Source organism: Mustela lutreola, chromosome 14, assembly GCF_030435805.1.
Source record: "Mustela lutreola isolate mMusLut2 chromosome 14, mMusLut2.pri, whole genome shotgun sequence".
Taxonomy (NCBI): Eukaryota; Metazoa; Chordata; class Mammalia; order Carnivora; family Mustelidae; genus Mustela; species Mustela lutreola.
In genome coordinates, this window is record NC_081303.1 from 73187863 (window position 1) to 73202043 (window position 14181).

Sequence of the window (14181 nt, forward strand, 5' to 3'; positions counted from 1 at the left end):
TGGGTTGTTTTCTTATTGAGTCTTCAGAGTTCTTTATATATGTTAGATAAGAGTTTTTTATCAGACTTGTCTTCTGCAGACATTTTCCCCCAGTCTGTGGTCTGTCTTTTCCTTCTTATGACATTGTCTTTTGCAGAACAGGTGTTTCATTTTACTAAGTCCAACTCACCTCATCTTTCTTCCATCAACTGTGACTTTGGTATTTTTTCTGAACATCATCACCAACCCAAGGAAACCTAGATTTCTCCTGTGTTATCTTGTGGGAGTTGCATAATTCTCCATTTCATGCGGGGGTCATTAATCCACTCAGTTAATTTTTGTGAAAGGTGTAATGTCTGTGTCTCGGTTCCTTCTCTTGTCTTTCTTTCATCCTTCCTTCCTTTCTTCCTTCTTTTCTCTCTCTCTCTTTCTTTCTTTCTTTTCTTTTCTTTTCTTTCTCTTGTGGAAGTCTGGTTGTTCCAACGCCATTTGTTAGAGAGATGGTCTTTCTTCCATGGTGTTGTCTTTGCTCCTTTACTAAGGTCAGTTGACTTCTCTATGTGGCCCCGTGCCTGGGCTCCCATTCTGGTCCATTGCTCCACTTGACTCTTCTCTTGCTGATAGTGTGCTGTCATGATTACTGATGGTTTATAGTAGGTTTTGAAGTTCAGTGCTGTCAGTCGTCCACGTTTGTTTTTCTGCAGTGCAGTGTTGGCTACTCTGAGCCTTTTTCTCCCCATACATACGTTGGAATCTCTTCATCCACATCCACAAAGTAACTTGCAGGGATTCAGATTGCAATTGCACTGAATCTATGGATCAACTGGGGAACAACTGATATCTGGACAATAGTGAGTCTTATTATCCATGAACATGGACTATCTCTCAGTGTATTTAGTTCTCTGGTTTTATCTACCAGAGTCTTGTCATTTTGCTCATAAAGATCTTGTGCAAATTTTGTTAGATTTAGATTTACATAGTTTATTTTTGGAGTGTCAGTGTAAACAGTCCTGTTTTCATTTTGAAATTCTTTGGAATTTCTTGGAAATTTTGAAATTTCTTTGTAATATAAGTGAGGTATATAAGTGAGGTATATAAGTGAGCAGGTGACTTCGGTACAGTGACCTCATGGGTCCTGCAACTGTGCAACCATCACTCGTCAGATCTAAGGCTTGTTCTCCTCCTCCTGTTCTTCCTCTTCCTCCTCCTCTACCTTTTCTTCTTCTTCTTGTTCCTCTTTTTTTGTTGATTCTTTTGGATTTTCTAACCATATCACCTGTGCCCAAACATAATTTTTAATTCTTCCTCCTCAGTGCATATTCCTATTTAATTTCCTTGTCTTGCTGTCTTAGCTGGGACTTCCAGTCCAACCCTAAAAGTGGTGGTAGGGGTCCTCCTGCCTCATTCCTTGCCTTAGAAGGAGTGCTTCCTATATCTCACCATTAAGTATGCTGGGAGCTGTGGTGTTTTTGGAGATGATCATTATCAAGTTGATAAACTATTCCTAGTTTACTACGAGCTTATTATCCTGAGTGGGCCTTGGGGCTCGCCACTTTTGGAGTCTAAGAAAACAATGCAGAATATGTACTCGGTAAAGGAACACCACTTAGGCAAGTAAGACACATGGGCACAGGTGGACCCAGTGTCCCCTGCTCTCTGGGACACAGAGTAAACACCAGAATCTAGTCTACCTACACAAATATCATATATAACTTCCAAGCTTCCAAGAACAATTTAGAACAAACTAGTTTAAAGCAAAAGGATTCATATCTCTTTTCTACACATATGGGAGTCAGAGCAGCTCTGGGGAAGACCATCTCTCACAACCAGACAAAGGTATAGCTTCCTAAAGGATAAGCCACAGAGTTCTGGGAGGAAAAATGGCTGCTCAGCTGAAATGAATGCTTGACTTGTCCAAGAACACTGACTAGTTGTCTGGACCCCAGGGTGAGCTACTGCTGAGCCCCGGGCACCACTATGAGGTCAGATGGTTGTGTTCTCCTTCTTCAGCAGGCCGTCACCATTGTTAATATAGTTAATGGCTGTCACTAATTCCTGGAGATGCGGATGCTCTGGTTCCCTGTCAGCCCCACCCCCTCCCAGTAGCCCCCCCCCCCGAGACCCAGTCCTCAGCAGCAGGCACATCTCCAGCCTCAGGGAAAACTTCTTTTACGAGCTCAAGTATGTGTTGCCTACACCCCCCTCTGCACCATGGCTCCCACTCTTCCCTGCTTCTGGAACACATGTCCCCTTCCCTCCATTTTGAAATTAGGGGACAGTTAGGTAACACACCTGCAGTACAGGGGGTGTCATTCTTCCTAAAACACAACCTAAGACGTTTTGTGTCTTTTTTCCATTTTCAGTGTGTTACTGTTGTAGGAAAAGCACAAGTAAAACGATGCGCAAGAGTCATCTCCTGTCCCGCCCTCTCTGTCATCCAGACCCCTCTGCAAAACCATCACGTCCAGTTCTCAACTATTGATTTTGTCATTCACCTCTGTGCTTCCAGAAAATGTTCTTTTTTAAAAATAATGTTCTTATGTTGCTGTTCTTGGGTCAGTTTCAGGCATCATGTACTTTCTAGTACGAAAGATGAGGATTTTCCTCTCTTCCGTGGCTTTCCCTCAACTTACTCCTTCCCACTAACACACATGACATGTTTTTGGTTAAACCAATTGTATTTGTGATCTATATTTCTGTAAATAGCTCAACTATTTAGCATTTGTTATGAGCTAGTCACCTTCCTTATATGTGAACATGAAACTATTAATTAATCCAATAGATACTATAGTTATAATATAGTATAGTTTAGTTAGAGTATATTACAGTATTGGATTTATAGGTGATGACAACAAAGTGCCTCTTGCTAGGGTTTGTGAGATCGTGCAACCAATAAAGGGCAGAGCTGGGATCTGAGGCCAGACAACAGGTCTGCTTCTGGAATCCGAGCTTTGACCGCCGGACGATCCCACCTCCATAGCCTGTTCATGGAATGCTGACTATTGTGCTCAGTGCTGGGGCACGCGAATGCACAAAATTAATCCCCAGCCTCCGAGAACTTGTATTTTGGGGGACACTGGAAATAAACAAGTGGCCGAGTAGACATGAGGTCAGGGGTGCCCAGTGGGAGGAACACAAGAAGCAGAGTCAGACCGGGGAGCTGCTGTTCAAATGAGTCTCCCTGGGGAGGTGACAGAGGCTGAGCAGGGGTGAGTGGGAACCTCGGACAGAGGTGGGTGGAAGGACATTGCAGGCAGAGGTGAGGTGAGCCAAGGTCCGGAGCCCAGAACCTGCCCACAGTGCTGGAGGAGCAGCCAGTGGCTGGGGGCTGCAGGGGAGGAAGGGGAGCAGCAGGGAGGGGCCAGGGGAGGCAGCCTGAGCCCCTGGGAGCGCTGGGATCTTTCTAGGTGGGATGGGGGCTCAGCAGAGTATGTTGAGTGGTTGCAGAGGCTGGGTGTGAGGCTGACAGAGAGGCCCCAGTGACCATACATGGAGAGCACAGTACAGGGCCACATGGTGAGGGGGGAGCCTGGGAGAGGACCCGGCGGAGGGGCTGCTGGTGACTTAGCATCAGTTCAGAAGCGGGAGATCTGGCGCCAACGCCCCAGGCTTCCAATGCAGCTCTGCCCCCTCCTGGCTTCGCGGCCCTGGACAGTTTAGCAAGAGGAGCCCCAGGTTCTTCATGGGTAGAATGGAGACAGGGGTGGACATGGGGGATTCGTGAAATACTTGGGAAGCAACAGGCCTTCCTGATGGGTCGGATGTGGGGATGTGAGGAGGGGAGGTCTGAGGTGGCCCCAGGACCTGGGCTTGGGCACCGTGGATTGTGGTGGTGCCTCCAAGGGCATTCTGGAGCATACCAGAGTCTCCTGGAGCATGGGTGAGCTCACCAGCCTTGCACAGGCCCAAAGACTTGCCCAGTGACTCCTGCAGCAGCTCCCCGTCCCCACTGTGCTGAGAGCTCGGGGCTCAGGGCCATCCAGTCCTGTGTCCAGGGAAGGTATGGGGAAGAGAGACTCAGCCTCACTGTGACTGGTCCAAGAGCCCCCGCCTCCCCCGGCTGCAGATGGAGTCCCTGCATCTCCAGGAGGGTGTCCAGCCTGAAGCCCAAGGTCAGCACAGAAACAACGCTGCCCAGCATGTGTCCTCGGGCTCAAGGTCATGAGCTCCCTGCCCACCAGGGAGCTGTGTCCAGGCAGGATGGAAGTTTCCGGAAGAGCCTGAATGTGGGAGAAGCCACTCCCATCCTAAGCTGGGCTGGAGGTTCTGACCTGGGAGTGATGTAGCTAGTGCAGGGGAGCGGATGTGGCCAGCAAATGCCTGCTGTGGACCTCAGAGGCTGCAGAGACACAACCACAGGCTTATGTCCTCTGCTTGTGGGTGTGAGAGAGAAGAGAGCCTCGCTTCCCTCCCCCTCAGTGTGGCTTCTCAAGGTCCGGGAGGGACTCGAATCTAGAAAGACCAGTGGCCTAGGAGGCCTGAGACCTGGGCCTGGCTCTGCCCCTTCCTGGCGTCCAGACCAGGGGCTCATCAAATCACCTATGGGTCCTGACTGCCCATCTGTGACATGGACGGTAACCCTGAGCCCCACTGCCCCTCACAGGGAATGAGCTTAGGAACCACAGAGGCCTGGACACATGGAAGCCTGGTGACCTGAGCTGTTCTGCTGCACAGGATGGCGGGAGGGGACAGAGATCAGTGTCTGCAGGTATAGAAAGTCGCGGGGCTACCCCAGCATAGAGTGTTCCAGGCTGACCCTCCGGGGTCCCGGCCTGCAGCTACTGGGGTCTCCCTCCTAGGCCCTACACCCAACCCCAAGCTGGGGTTTGCACAAGCAAACAGTTCTCACCCTGAAAGGGCTCACTCAGGGCTGTAACGATGGGGACAGGGGCACAGTCGATTTGGTCCCCATCTCCCTGTGATGGGACGAGCTGCCCAGATCTGGACTCAGTCCAAGGACTTTCCGCCCATAAGGCTCAGGGACGGTCCCGGGAAGGGCTCTCCCATCACAGGGTGGGAGCGGGGGAACAGGCAGTGCCGAGGGCTCTCTGGGCTGAGGGGCACAGAGCAGTTCCGGGGGAGCCCAGACTGGATGCGGTGATCACTGGAGGCCACACACTGGGATAGGATAGCGGCGGTGACACGGGCTTTCTCAGAGTTCCTTGTTGGGAGTCAAGACCTTGACTCTTGCTCTGCTGGGTGACCTCTGGCAGGAGGACCAAACTCTTAGGACTCGGGTCTCACAACCATATAATGGGTTTAAGAGGCTGAGGATCTGAGGGTCTGAGAAGGTGAGGGGGAGTCAGAGAATGGGGGGAGGGGCACCGGCCAGGGGTTAGTGATGGAGCTGCTCCCCTGGGGTCCACGGGAGGCCAGGGTTCTCAGAGGATATAGGAAACCCTCTGGGAAGAGGAGGCCGGGCCTGAGTCGAGGCCACTGAGCCTGTGGCCAGAGGCACGTGTCCCTCTCCAGCCCTGCCTGTGCGTGAGCAGGCACCTGGGGCTGGCAGAGCCTCACAGGGAAGGGGGGCTGTGGGGCCGTTCTGTGGGGGGTGGGCTTGGTCCTGTGGTGGGGGGCAGGGCTGGTCCTAGGCTGCAGAAAGAGCCCTGGGGACCAGCAGTGGGGACGTGCCCGTGTGTGCATTGGGGTGTGGGGGTCACAGTTCCCAGGAGTGCTTTGTTCTCGGGCTCCTAGCTTCTCACTGTGACACCTGACAGTGAGGTTCCCAGAACATCAGACAGGAGATGTGACTCGTGAGATGGTGTAAAGACAGTGGACAGGCCCAAAGCAGGAGAGGCCCCGTGTCCTTGGCTCTAGGAGGGGACTCTGTGCCTGGCCATTGGCTGACACTGGCGAGCAGGGTGGCCCGGGCTGAATGGGAGCCCAGGGACACAGATCAGGGGTCCTGGGGGTGCAGGCTGGGGACGGGGGACCACCAGGCTGGTTGTGAGCACAGGGACGGGGTCTCTTCAGCACCGGGACTCCGAGAGGAGGCCGTCTCTACATTTATTCTGCTATTGCCTCCTTTTTTTTTTTTTTTTTTTCTTTAACATATAATGTATTATTTGTTTCAGGGGTACAGGTCTGTGAATCATCAGTCTTACACATTCGCAGCACCCTCCACAGCCCACACCCTCCCCCGTGTCCATGACCAGCCACCCCATCCCTCCCCCTCCCCCTCTCCAGCAACCCTCACTTTGTTCCTGAGATTAAAAGAGTCCCATGGTCTGTCTCCCTCCCTGGCCCCATCTTATTTCATTTTTTTCCCTTCCTTCCCCCTACAACCCCCTGCCCTTCCTCTTAAATTCCTCATATCACAGAGATCCTATGATAATTGTCTTTCTCTGTGCAGTTGTGCCTGAGGCCCCCCTGCAGGTGCTGAGCTAACCTTGAGAGATCAGAGTGGGTTACTCTAGGCTGGACCGTGAGGTCCCAGAATGAGCAGTCGGCCCCACCCCTGGGGTGTGGAAGACCCTAAGGGCTCTTCTCAGTGATGCTTTTCCTCTTTTCTAGATTCTGCGCTCTGGTATTTCCTCTGCAACCTCACAGGCCCAGGCAGAGTCAGCAGGGAGGCGGCCGGCCATGGGCGCCTGCTCAGAAGACCCCCACCTGTGCGGGGCCTCCTGGCTCCTGCGATTCACCAGCCTCCTCCTCAGTGAGTGGCCCGGGCCCCCTGGGAGGGAGGCCACTGGGCGGGCAGGGAGGCAGGAGCTCCCGGGCTGGCTGGGGTCTGTGCTGAAGAACCAGACGGAGCAGCTCCGTGAGGACGGAGCACACGCGGTGCGCTGGGTCAGAGCCCCAGGGTGGACAGAGGGAGCAAAGGGAGCTTTGGGCTGAGGCCAGGCTGGGAACCCCGACCCGGCTGCCTGGAAGGAATCCGTTCCCCCTCCCAGGGGGGTGAGGCCGGGAGAGCCTGGAGCCTCCTGTGGAGAGGGATGGAGGAGACACAGGAGTGGCTCTGGGGGACCCGGGGTGCGGATGGGCACCCTGCCTGCCATGCTCGGGGACCGTAGCCTCAGCAGCTGCCGTGTGCAGGAGGCGCCAACCCAGAGCCCCTGTCTGAGCTGGAGGGGCCGCGCTAGTCTGGCTCCTTGGGCAAGATGAGGCCCCGAATCCAGTGACATTCTGTTTGCAAGGGAAGGACAGGAGCCCCCAGAATTCAAGGGTCTGCGCCCACCTGCCGTGTGTAGGGGTGAGCCCGGAACGGGAGACTGCTGACTGGGCTCTCAGTGGGGGTGACCTGGGGGTAAGGGAGGGAAGCAGACATGGCTCCAAAAAGGGAACTGAAAGACTGTTTTACGGAGAGCCCGGTTTTCTGGTTCTTACCTCATCTAAGACCATCTGCTTCTGCGTAACATTTTAAATAAGAACAAAGGAGAAAATACTGTGCTCTTGGGATTTTTGAATTCTGCAGACACCTGGAACGCTTTTATTGTCTGTAATGTTTGCTGTGAACACATCAGCCCCTCCGTGCCTGTAGGATTCTAGGAAATTTTTGGATATCAGAGCATTTGTAAATAGAGAGATAAATCATTAGAAAAAGAGCTTTGCAAGACCCTTTTAGTAGGGTAACTTCCCGTCAGCAACTGGTGGGCTTTCTCTTTTCACTTTCATTGAACTGGGGAAATATGAGATATTACCTTGAACGTCCTCCATAAACATCTGGATTGTAAAATGAAAAATGATAGAAAAAAGGAGGAAGGAATGAAGAAAGAAGGGGAAAGGAGGGAAGGAAAAGAGGCAGAAATGGACAAAATGTTACATTGATGGTTGAAAGTCAAGTTGCACGGAGCACTGGGTGTGGTGCAAAAATAATGAATACTGTTACGCTGAAAATAAATTTTAAAAAATTTTTTAAAAATAGGAAAAAAAAATGAAAGTTAAGTTTCATCTTATTTAAATAAACTCCGACTCTCTTGCTCACAGCCACCCCGTCCCTGACCTTCAGTCCCTCTTTGGGGTCAGCACGGTTTGCAGATCTGAGCACTGTCGCGCTTTCCTCCTGTCCTGCGTCCTGCGTGGGCTTCCAGCTTCCTCAAGCTGATGTTCACCGTCCAGCCTCTGGGCCGCTCCTCCCCTGCAGCCTGGGGGCTGAGCCTCCTCTCTCCCAGGTTCCCCCCTTTCCAGCAGGTGCAGGTTAACCCTCAGGTAGCCCCAGTCCCTTCCCTGCTAAAGCCCGCCAAGTACTTGAGTCTCCTCTCCCGGGGCAATATTTGGGGATGAGACTTCAGATCTGCTCGGAGGCCCACTGACCAGACAGCAGTGCTGGGAGGGAGGAACCCTGGGCAGGGCAGAGGAAGCTGGGGGAGGGCAGGAAGAGGGCCCGGGGAGGGCTGTAGGGCAGTTTCCTACAGGGGAGGCACTGGTCTGACAAAGTGGGAAGTCCCCAGGACTGATTCTGCAGTGGGTGAATCCAGAACAGTTTTCTCCTGAGGGAACCCCACCTCTCCGAAAGGTTCCCTCAATTTCCCTCCAGCTGTGACATCCTGGGATTGCGGGTCTCCCCCTGGACAGGACTGTCCTGTGGTTTCTCCGAGGCCTCTCCTCCATGTCTCCCTCCTGTCTGTCCTCATCGTGTGTCCTGACCGGGACGGACAGCCGGGGAGTCTGCTTGGGCCCCATCAGAACCCAGAGCCCAGGACCACCCGTGGTCACCTCCTCCGCCCTCCACGGGGGGAGGGATGCATCTTCGAGGCTCCCTGCAGTCCTCGGGCCTCCGCTGTCTCTGTCTCTGCTCCTGAGCAGGTGTGCACCCCGGTGTGCACGGCCCACTCCGAACAGTGAGCTGCCTCGGCCGAGGTTGTGGGGGTGGGGGGATGGAGCAGCCGCTCAGGAACAGCCTGACCGGAGCCATGCAGCAGCTGCCCATGGTCCGTAGAAACGCCGACCTCCATGAACCTGTCCCCTGGGGCAGACCACTCTGACACACACAGGGGCACTGAGAGCGACAGTGTGGGCTCAGAATTCCTGGGGAGCAGCAAACAGGCAGGTGCAGACCTGGGGGAAGATCTGCTGTCCCTCAGGGAGCCCCAGGCACCGTCCCCTTTTGGAACAAGGGCGGCTTCTCAGACTCGGGGCGGGCGTCCTGTGTGCACCACACTCTGCGTATTTGTACACGAGATGGGCCGTGGCCGTGGACTGGGTGGGGACGCGGGTGTGACCGGACACTGTCGTTCTGTGCATTAATTCTTGAGGAGCCGCCAGGCTCATTCACAGGAGAAATGTTCCTTAGATATAATGGGACATAATGTTCTCATCAGTCTGGCGAAGGGCAGAAAGCTTGATCACCGTGTGCCGGTGGGAACCTCAGCATTATTGGGGGGAGAGCGGTTGGGGTCACTCTCAGGAGGCGATGAGCAGGGTCTGTCCGAGGCTGAGATGGAGCTGCCTTTGGTCTAAGACCCACTAGTGGGTTATCCCAGTGTCTGCACACCCACAGGGACTGTCTACACCACCAAGTGTGATGTTCGCACACCCACGTGTGGCACATATGCAGCTGCCTGTGGTGTGTACACTCGTGTGCTGGATACGCGGTCATGTGCGACCTGTACACACACAAGTGTGGCATGTGTAGCCCAGCGAGTGCTGTAGACACACCTGTGTGTGATGCGTGCACACCTGAGAGCGATGTGTGTGTCCCCGTATGTGAGGTGCATGTGCCCACATGTTGTGTGCTCCATAACATGTTGTACATGCACCTGTGCGTGACACATATGCCCCGTGTATGACACATAGTCCCCGTGTATAACATGTGTGCTCTGTGGGTGACGTGTGTGTCTGTGTGTGCAACATGCATGATTCATGTGTGACACATGTGCCCCGTGTATAACACGTATGCCCCATGATGATGCACATGTACCTGTGTGACTTATGGGCATGGAACAGGACAGATATGCCCCTGCGTGTGACTCCGTACGTCCCTGTGTGCAGAGCCTCCAATCCCAGGCTGCTCATGGGACCTGATGGCAGGAACCAGAGCCACCTGACCTCCCGTCACACGTGGAGGGAACTAGAGCCCCACGTGCAGCCGGACAGCTGTTCATGAGACGTCCCCGTGTGCAGACGCAGGCTAGAGACTATGCTAGAATCCCTTCTGGTCCCAAGCCGTGCAGAGAAGGGGGGAGCAGAGCAGCGCAGGCGGTGTGGGGTCGTGCAGGTGGAGACATACATAGGCACCTGTCAGTGCAGAGACCCCCAAAGGAGGGACACACAGGAACCTGGAACAGCAGCAGCCTGTGGGAAGGGCAACACGGCAGTGGGGCTCAGAGGTCGGGGAGAAGCTGCATTTCCATGTCTAGTGCCCACCTTTACTAGAATGTGGAATCTGCTTAAAATCTAAGACAAAAGCTGCTGAGTGTGGCTGAAATGCAACTTTCTCACCTTGGAAAGGGCACGACACTCCACACCTGCCTGCGTCAGGGGGTATCCTGGGATCCCGAGATGCTCAGAATCAGACGAAGCAGTAAACGTAGGGAAACGGCCTCACGTTCATGGGGAGCCTGTGGTCTCCGGTGAGCGAGCGGCAGGTGGCCCAGGTACCTGTAAACTCCCCACAGCCCTAACACACTGGTGAGACGACAAGGAAGCAGTCACTGTGGGGCTTTCTCATGTGTCGTCACATTTAATCCTTGCAGGAGCCCCGGGGACACACTCACATCCCGTCCTGGTGGTTCCCATGTGGGAGCTCCAGGCTTAGACACTTTAGGAAATAGCCCGGGCCCGCTCACCCAGTGAAGGGAAGATCTAGAATGTGACCCCAGGTGTGTCTCACCCCAGAGCTCACACCCTGTGACCTGCTGTCCAGGAGCCCAGGCAAGGCCCCAGGAGCCCTCACTGGGGCTACGTGGGGTGGGGGCTGCATTCCTGGGCTCCTGCCTCAGTTTCCTGGGCTGCCGAAACAGGACAGTGTAAACCCTTAAACAACACAATCTTTTTGTCTCCTGGTTCTGGAGGCTGAGCCTAAAATCAAGGTTTTGGCCAATTCGCTTTCTGAAGAGATGGCTGGAGCACTGGGCTGTGGGACGCGTGGCACTTGTGTCCCGACGTGCTAGTGGGACTGGAGGGGTGCAGTATGGCTGCGCCCGACTCAGTGGAGCCTGTGGGAGCCGTGTCAGGACCCCACCCCTCCCTGGCTGTTGGCCAGAGCCTGCCCTCCGTCCCTCCCCATGGGGGTCTCTCCACGGGGCTGCCCACAAGATGGCAGTGGGCTTCGTCACAATGAGCAGGACACAGGGTGAAAACAAGATGGGGTCACACTCCTCTCGGACCCGCTGTCCCTGAGGGCCATCCACGATGTTAGCGACACTCTGCTCCTTAGAGGGGAGTCCTGGGGCAGACCCCCTCCAAGGGCAGAGCTCACACAGCCTGTGGGCACGAGGGGTATCTGCAGCCCCGTGAGAACCTGCCTCCTGCACAAATGCACTCGCTGTGGCGCCAAAAGGTGCTCGTGCTTCAGATTCGAGATCTCCTGACATTCGTCCTCTCGCTGTCAGGGGTCAGGACACTGCAGGAGAGCAAGTTCCCGTGACCTGTTCACGGGGACACTCCCCTGGGACCAGGAGGGATTCCAGCCTCGCCTCAAATTCATGGCATCTCCTGTCTTCCCAGTAAAGGGGGCACACGGGATGGAATTCAGGAAGATGGGCTCTAGGGTTTCCTCCTTTATTCCTAATGAAAACCACCATTGTTTTCTGTGTCCTATGGCCTAGGTGTCTGCAGCGCTGTGACCCAGAGTCCTGGAGCCCGTGGGTCTGCCGTGGAGGATTCTGGAAACCCTGTTCCTCTGAAGGGGACTCTGGGAGCTTCTGTGTTGTTTCACATGATCAAAAATCCGTATTTACCTCCAGGAGCCAAGCTGGAGAGTATTACTTGGGGCATTATAAATCAAAAAATGTACACACCCGTACTCCAAGTCAGTCCCGGGTTAGATGGTCCACGATGGCTCAACTGCCAGGAGAAGTTCAAGAAGAGGGTCCATGTGGTCAACACAACGACCCTGAGGATTGACAACCTGACCCTTGAGGACAGTGGGCTGTACCGGGCTCAAGAGTCCTATTCGAGAGGAAGACAGTATGACCAGGATTTCCACCTGACGGTCTACGGTACGTGGCGGCCCCTCCCCCAGCCCCACAGCTGACCCCCTTCCTCTGTCCCCGGGAGCGTCCGAGCGCCCCGCTTGCAGGATTCCTTCCAGACCGCAGCCTTCGGACTCGATCTTCTCCCCAGAAATTCGATGCTGTGAGGTCAGCACAAGTGCAGGCAGAGCTGAGACTCACACCAGGGACGAGTCACGTCTGTGCTTCAGGAGGGAACACGGAATGGGGAGAAACGGGGATTTAGCCGGAACACTCGTTGTCCCCGTAGGACTCAGGGTCCTTGGTGAGACTCTTATTATCTAGTGTTCCTGTAACAGGTGACAGCACCTCAGTGGCTGACCACACCACCCCCTGGGGTCCTCCTGGGCTGTAGGGCAGGAGTCAGACCCCAGAGCCTCTGCCATGAGGTCCAGGTGTCAGCGGTGCTGTGCTCCTCTCTGGAGGGTCCGGGGAGAATCCGCTTCTGCTCCTGTCCCCCCTCTAGTGGCTATCACATCTCCTGGACCATGGCCCATTCCTCTCCCTTCCCAGGTGGCACTGGTGGGGTGAGTCCCTGGCACCGGGTCCCTCCCACCTCCTCTCCTGCCTCCTCCGACTTGTGAGGACCCTGTGATCACACGGGGCTTGTCTGGGGAATCCAGACCATCTCTAGTTTAGGATCACCTGGTTTTCAGCCTCAGTTCCCCTTTGCCCTGGAACCTAAGACAGCTGCAGGCTCTGAAGGTCAGCACATGGCCATGGTTAGGGGACACTCGTCACCTAGCGGGATCCGGAATCCCACGTGTGGTTCGCCCCGTCCCCTCGTCCTTCTCAGTCCAGCCGAGTCAGCTCACTCACGGACTGCACGGTCCCCCTCTGAACCCCCACGGATGGAGAATTCACAGGGTAGCCCTTCCTCAGACCCTCAGGGAGCAGATGTCTCTGTGTGCACCCCTCCCCCCTGCACAGGGAGACGTCCTGCCCCAGAGAGAGGGGACTTTGCAGATTCAGGTCCTGGAGATTTCCAGGTAGACTCTCAGACTGTCCCTTGTCTTCCTGCTAGACCCCAAGTTCAGTGCATATTACAAAAATTGGGGTGGCCTTTCCTAGGAACCACCACCATGTCCCCCACTGTGGTCTTTCCTCGATGAGCCTGGGACCAATCTCTGGGCTCCCAGAGCTGGCCGGTGGCCGTCCGCACCACGGGCTGTGTGATCCCGAGAATTATCTGAGCAGGAGTAGAGCCGGGGCCTGGACCAGGACAAATCCTTGTGTCTTACACTTAACCATCCTGTAGGGGACGCATCACTTTCTTGGAGTTCATGGCTTTCAGGCAGATGACTCCAGCATTTAATTTCTCAAGGGAGATTTGTAAGACGTGCTCAGTCTAGTGAAATCGCATAGAGCTGAACTCAGTGGCTCCCTTCCTTACTGGCACCTGCTGTTTATTTGGGTCAATTCTCTTGTTATCTGTAAAATGCAATCAGTGTCCTTAGGGGGAGGAAGCCAGAGCGTCAGGGAGAATCCGCAGGAGGAAGCAGGAGCCGTGATGTTCTACACTCACCTGAGACTGTCCTCTTGTCCCTCCCAACCCAGAGCCTGTTCCCCGTCCCCAGATCCGGGCCACGGTTGTGTCCCCCATACGAGGCTGGTGCAACCTCACCATGGAGTGTAACACCACAGAAACCAGGGAGGACCTGACCGTGTCCTGGGAGAGTGAGGGTCTCCCCAGGGACCTGGAGCAGAGACCGGCCCCAGGACCAGCCCCCAACCCCTGGACACTGGTTGTGAACCTGCCCCTGAGCCAGCCCAGCCCCAGCCTCACTTGTGTGGTCAGCAACCAGGGGGACAAGAAAACTGTCACCCTGGATCTTGGGGACCTCTGTGATCATGGTGAGTGCACCTGCCAGAGGGGAGGGACATTCTTGGGGTCAGGGAAACCTGGGTCAGGGTTCTCAGCTTTTTCCCCCCACATTTATATCACCCCAGCTACCTGGCCACCCCATCCAGGGCTCTGGCAGGAATATCCAACCTGCGTCTGCCCTTTGGTGTCTCTCCCATGCTGCTCTCCAGCCCTCACCCCTGCTGGTCCAGGCGGCAGCCAGCAGGTACCTCTCCCCGCCCTCAT

The 14181-nt window shown here is 54.9% G+C and overlaps 3 protein-coding genes across 5 annotated transcripts in view; all 3 read left to right on the forward strand.

Moving 5' to 3' along the window:
* LOC131814852 (uncharacterized) overlaps positions 1-14181 on the forward strand; it is a 73157-nt gene that overhangs the window by 52144 nt on the left and 6832 nt on the right. The gene's annotated exons all lie outside the window — the stretch shown is intronic.
* Positions 1-14181, forward strand: part of LOC131814850 (SLAM family member 9-like) — a 69706-nt gene that overhangs the window by 26537 nt on the left and 28988 nt on the right. The gene's annotated exons all lie outside the window — the stretch shown is intronic.
* Positions 6491-14181, forward strand: part of LOC131814849 (SLAM family member 9-like) — a 35934-nt gene continuing 28243 nt past the window's right edge. Inside the window, exons 1-2 of the mRNA XM_059146248.1 lie at positions 6491-6634; positions 11688-12080. Coding sequence (XP_059002231.1) covers positions 6562-6634; positions 11688-12080 — 466 coding nt within the window. The 5' untranslated portion in view covers positions 6491-6561. The remainder of the gene's footprint in view (positions 6635-11687; positions 12081-14181) is intronic.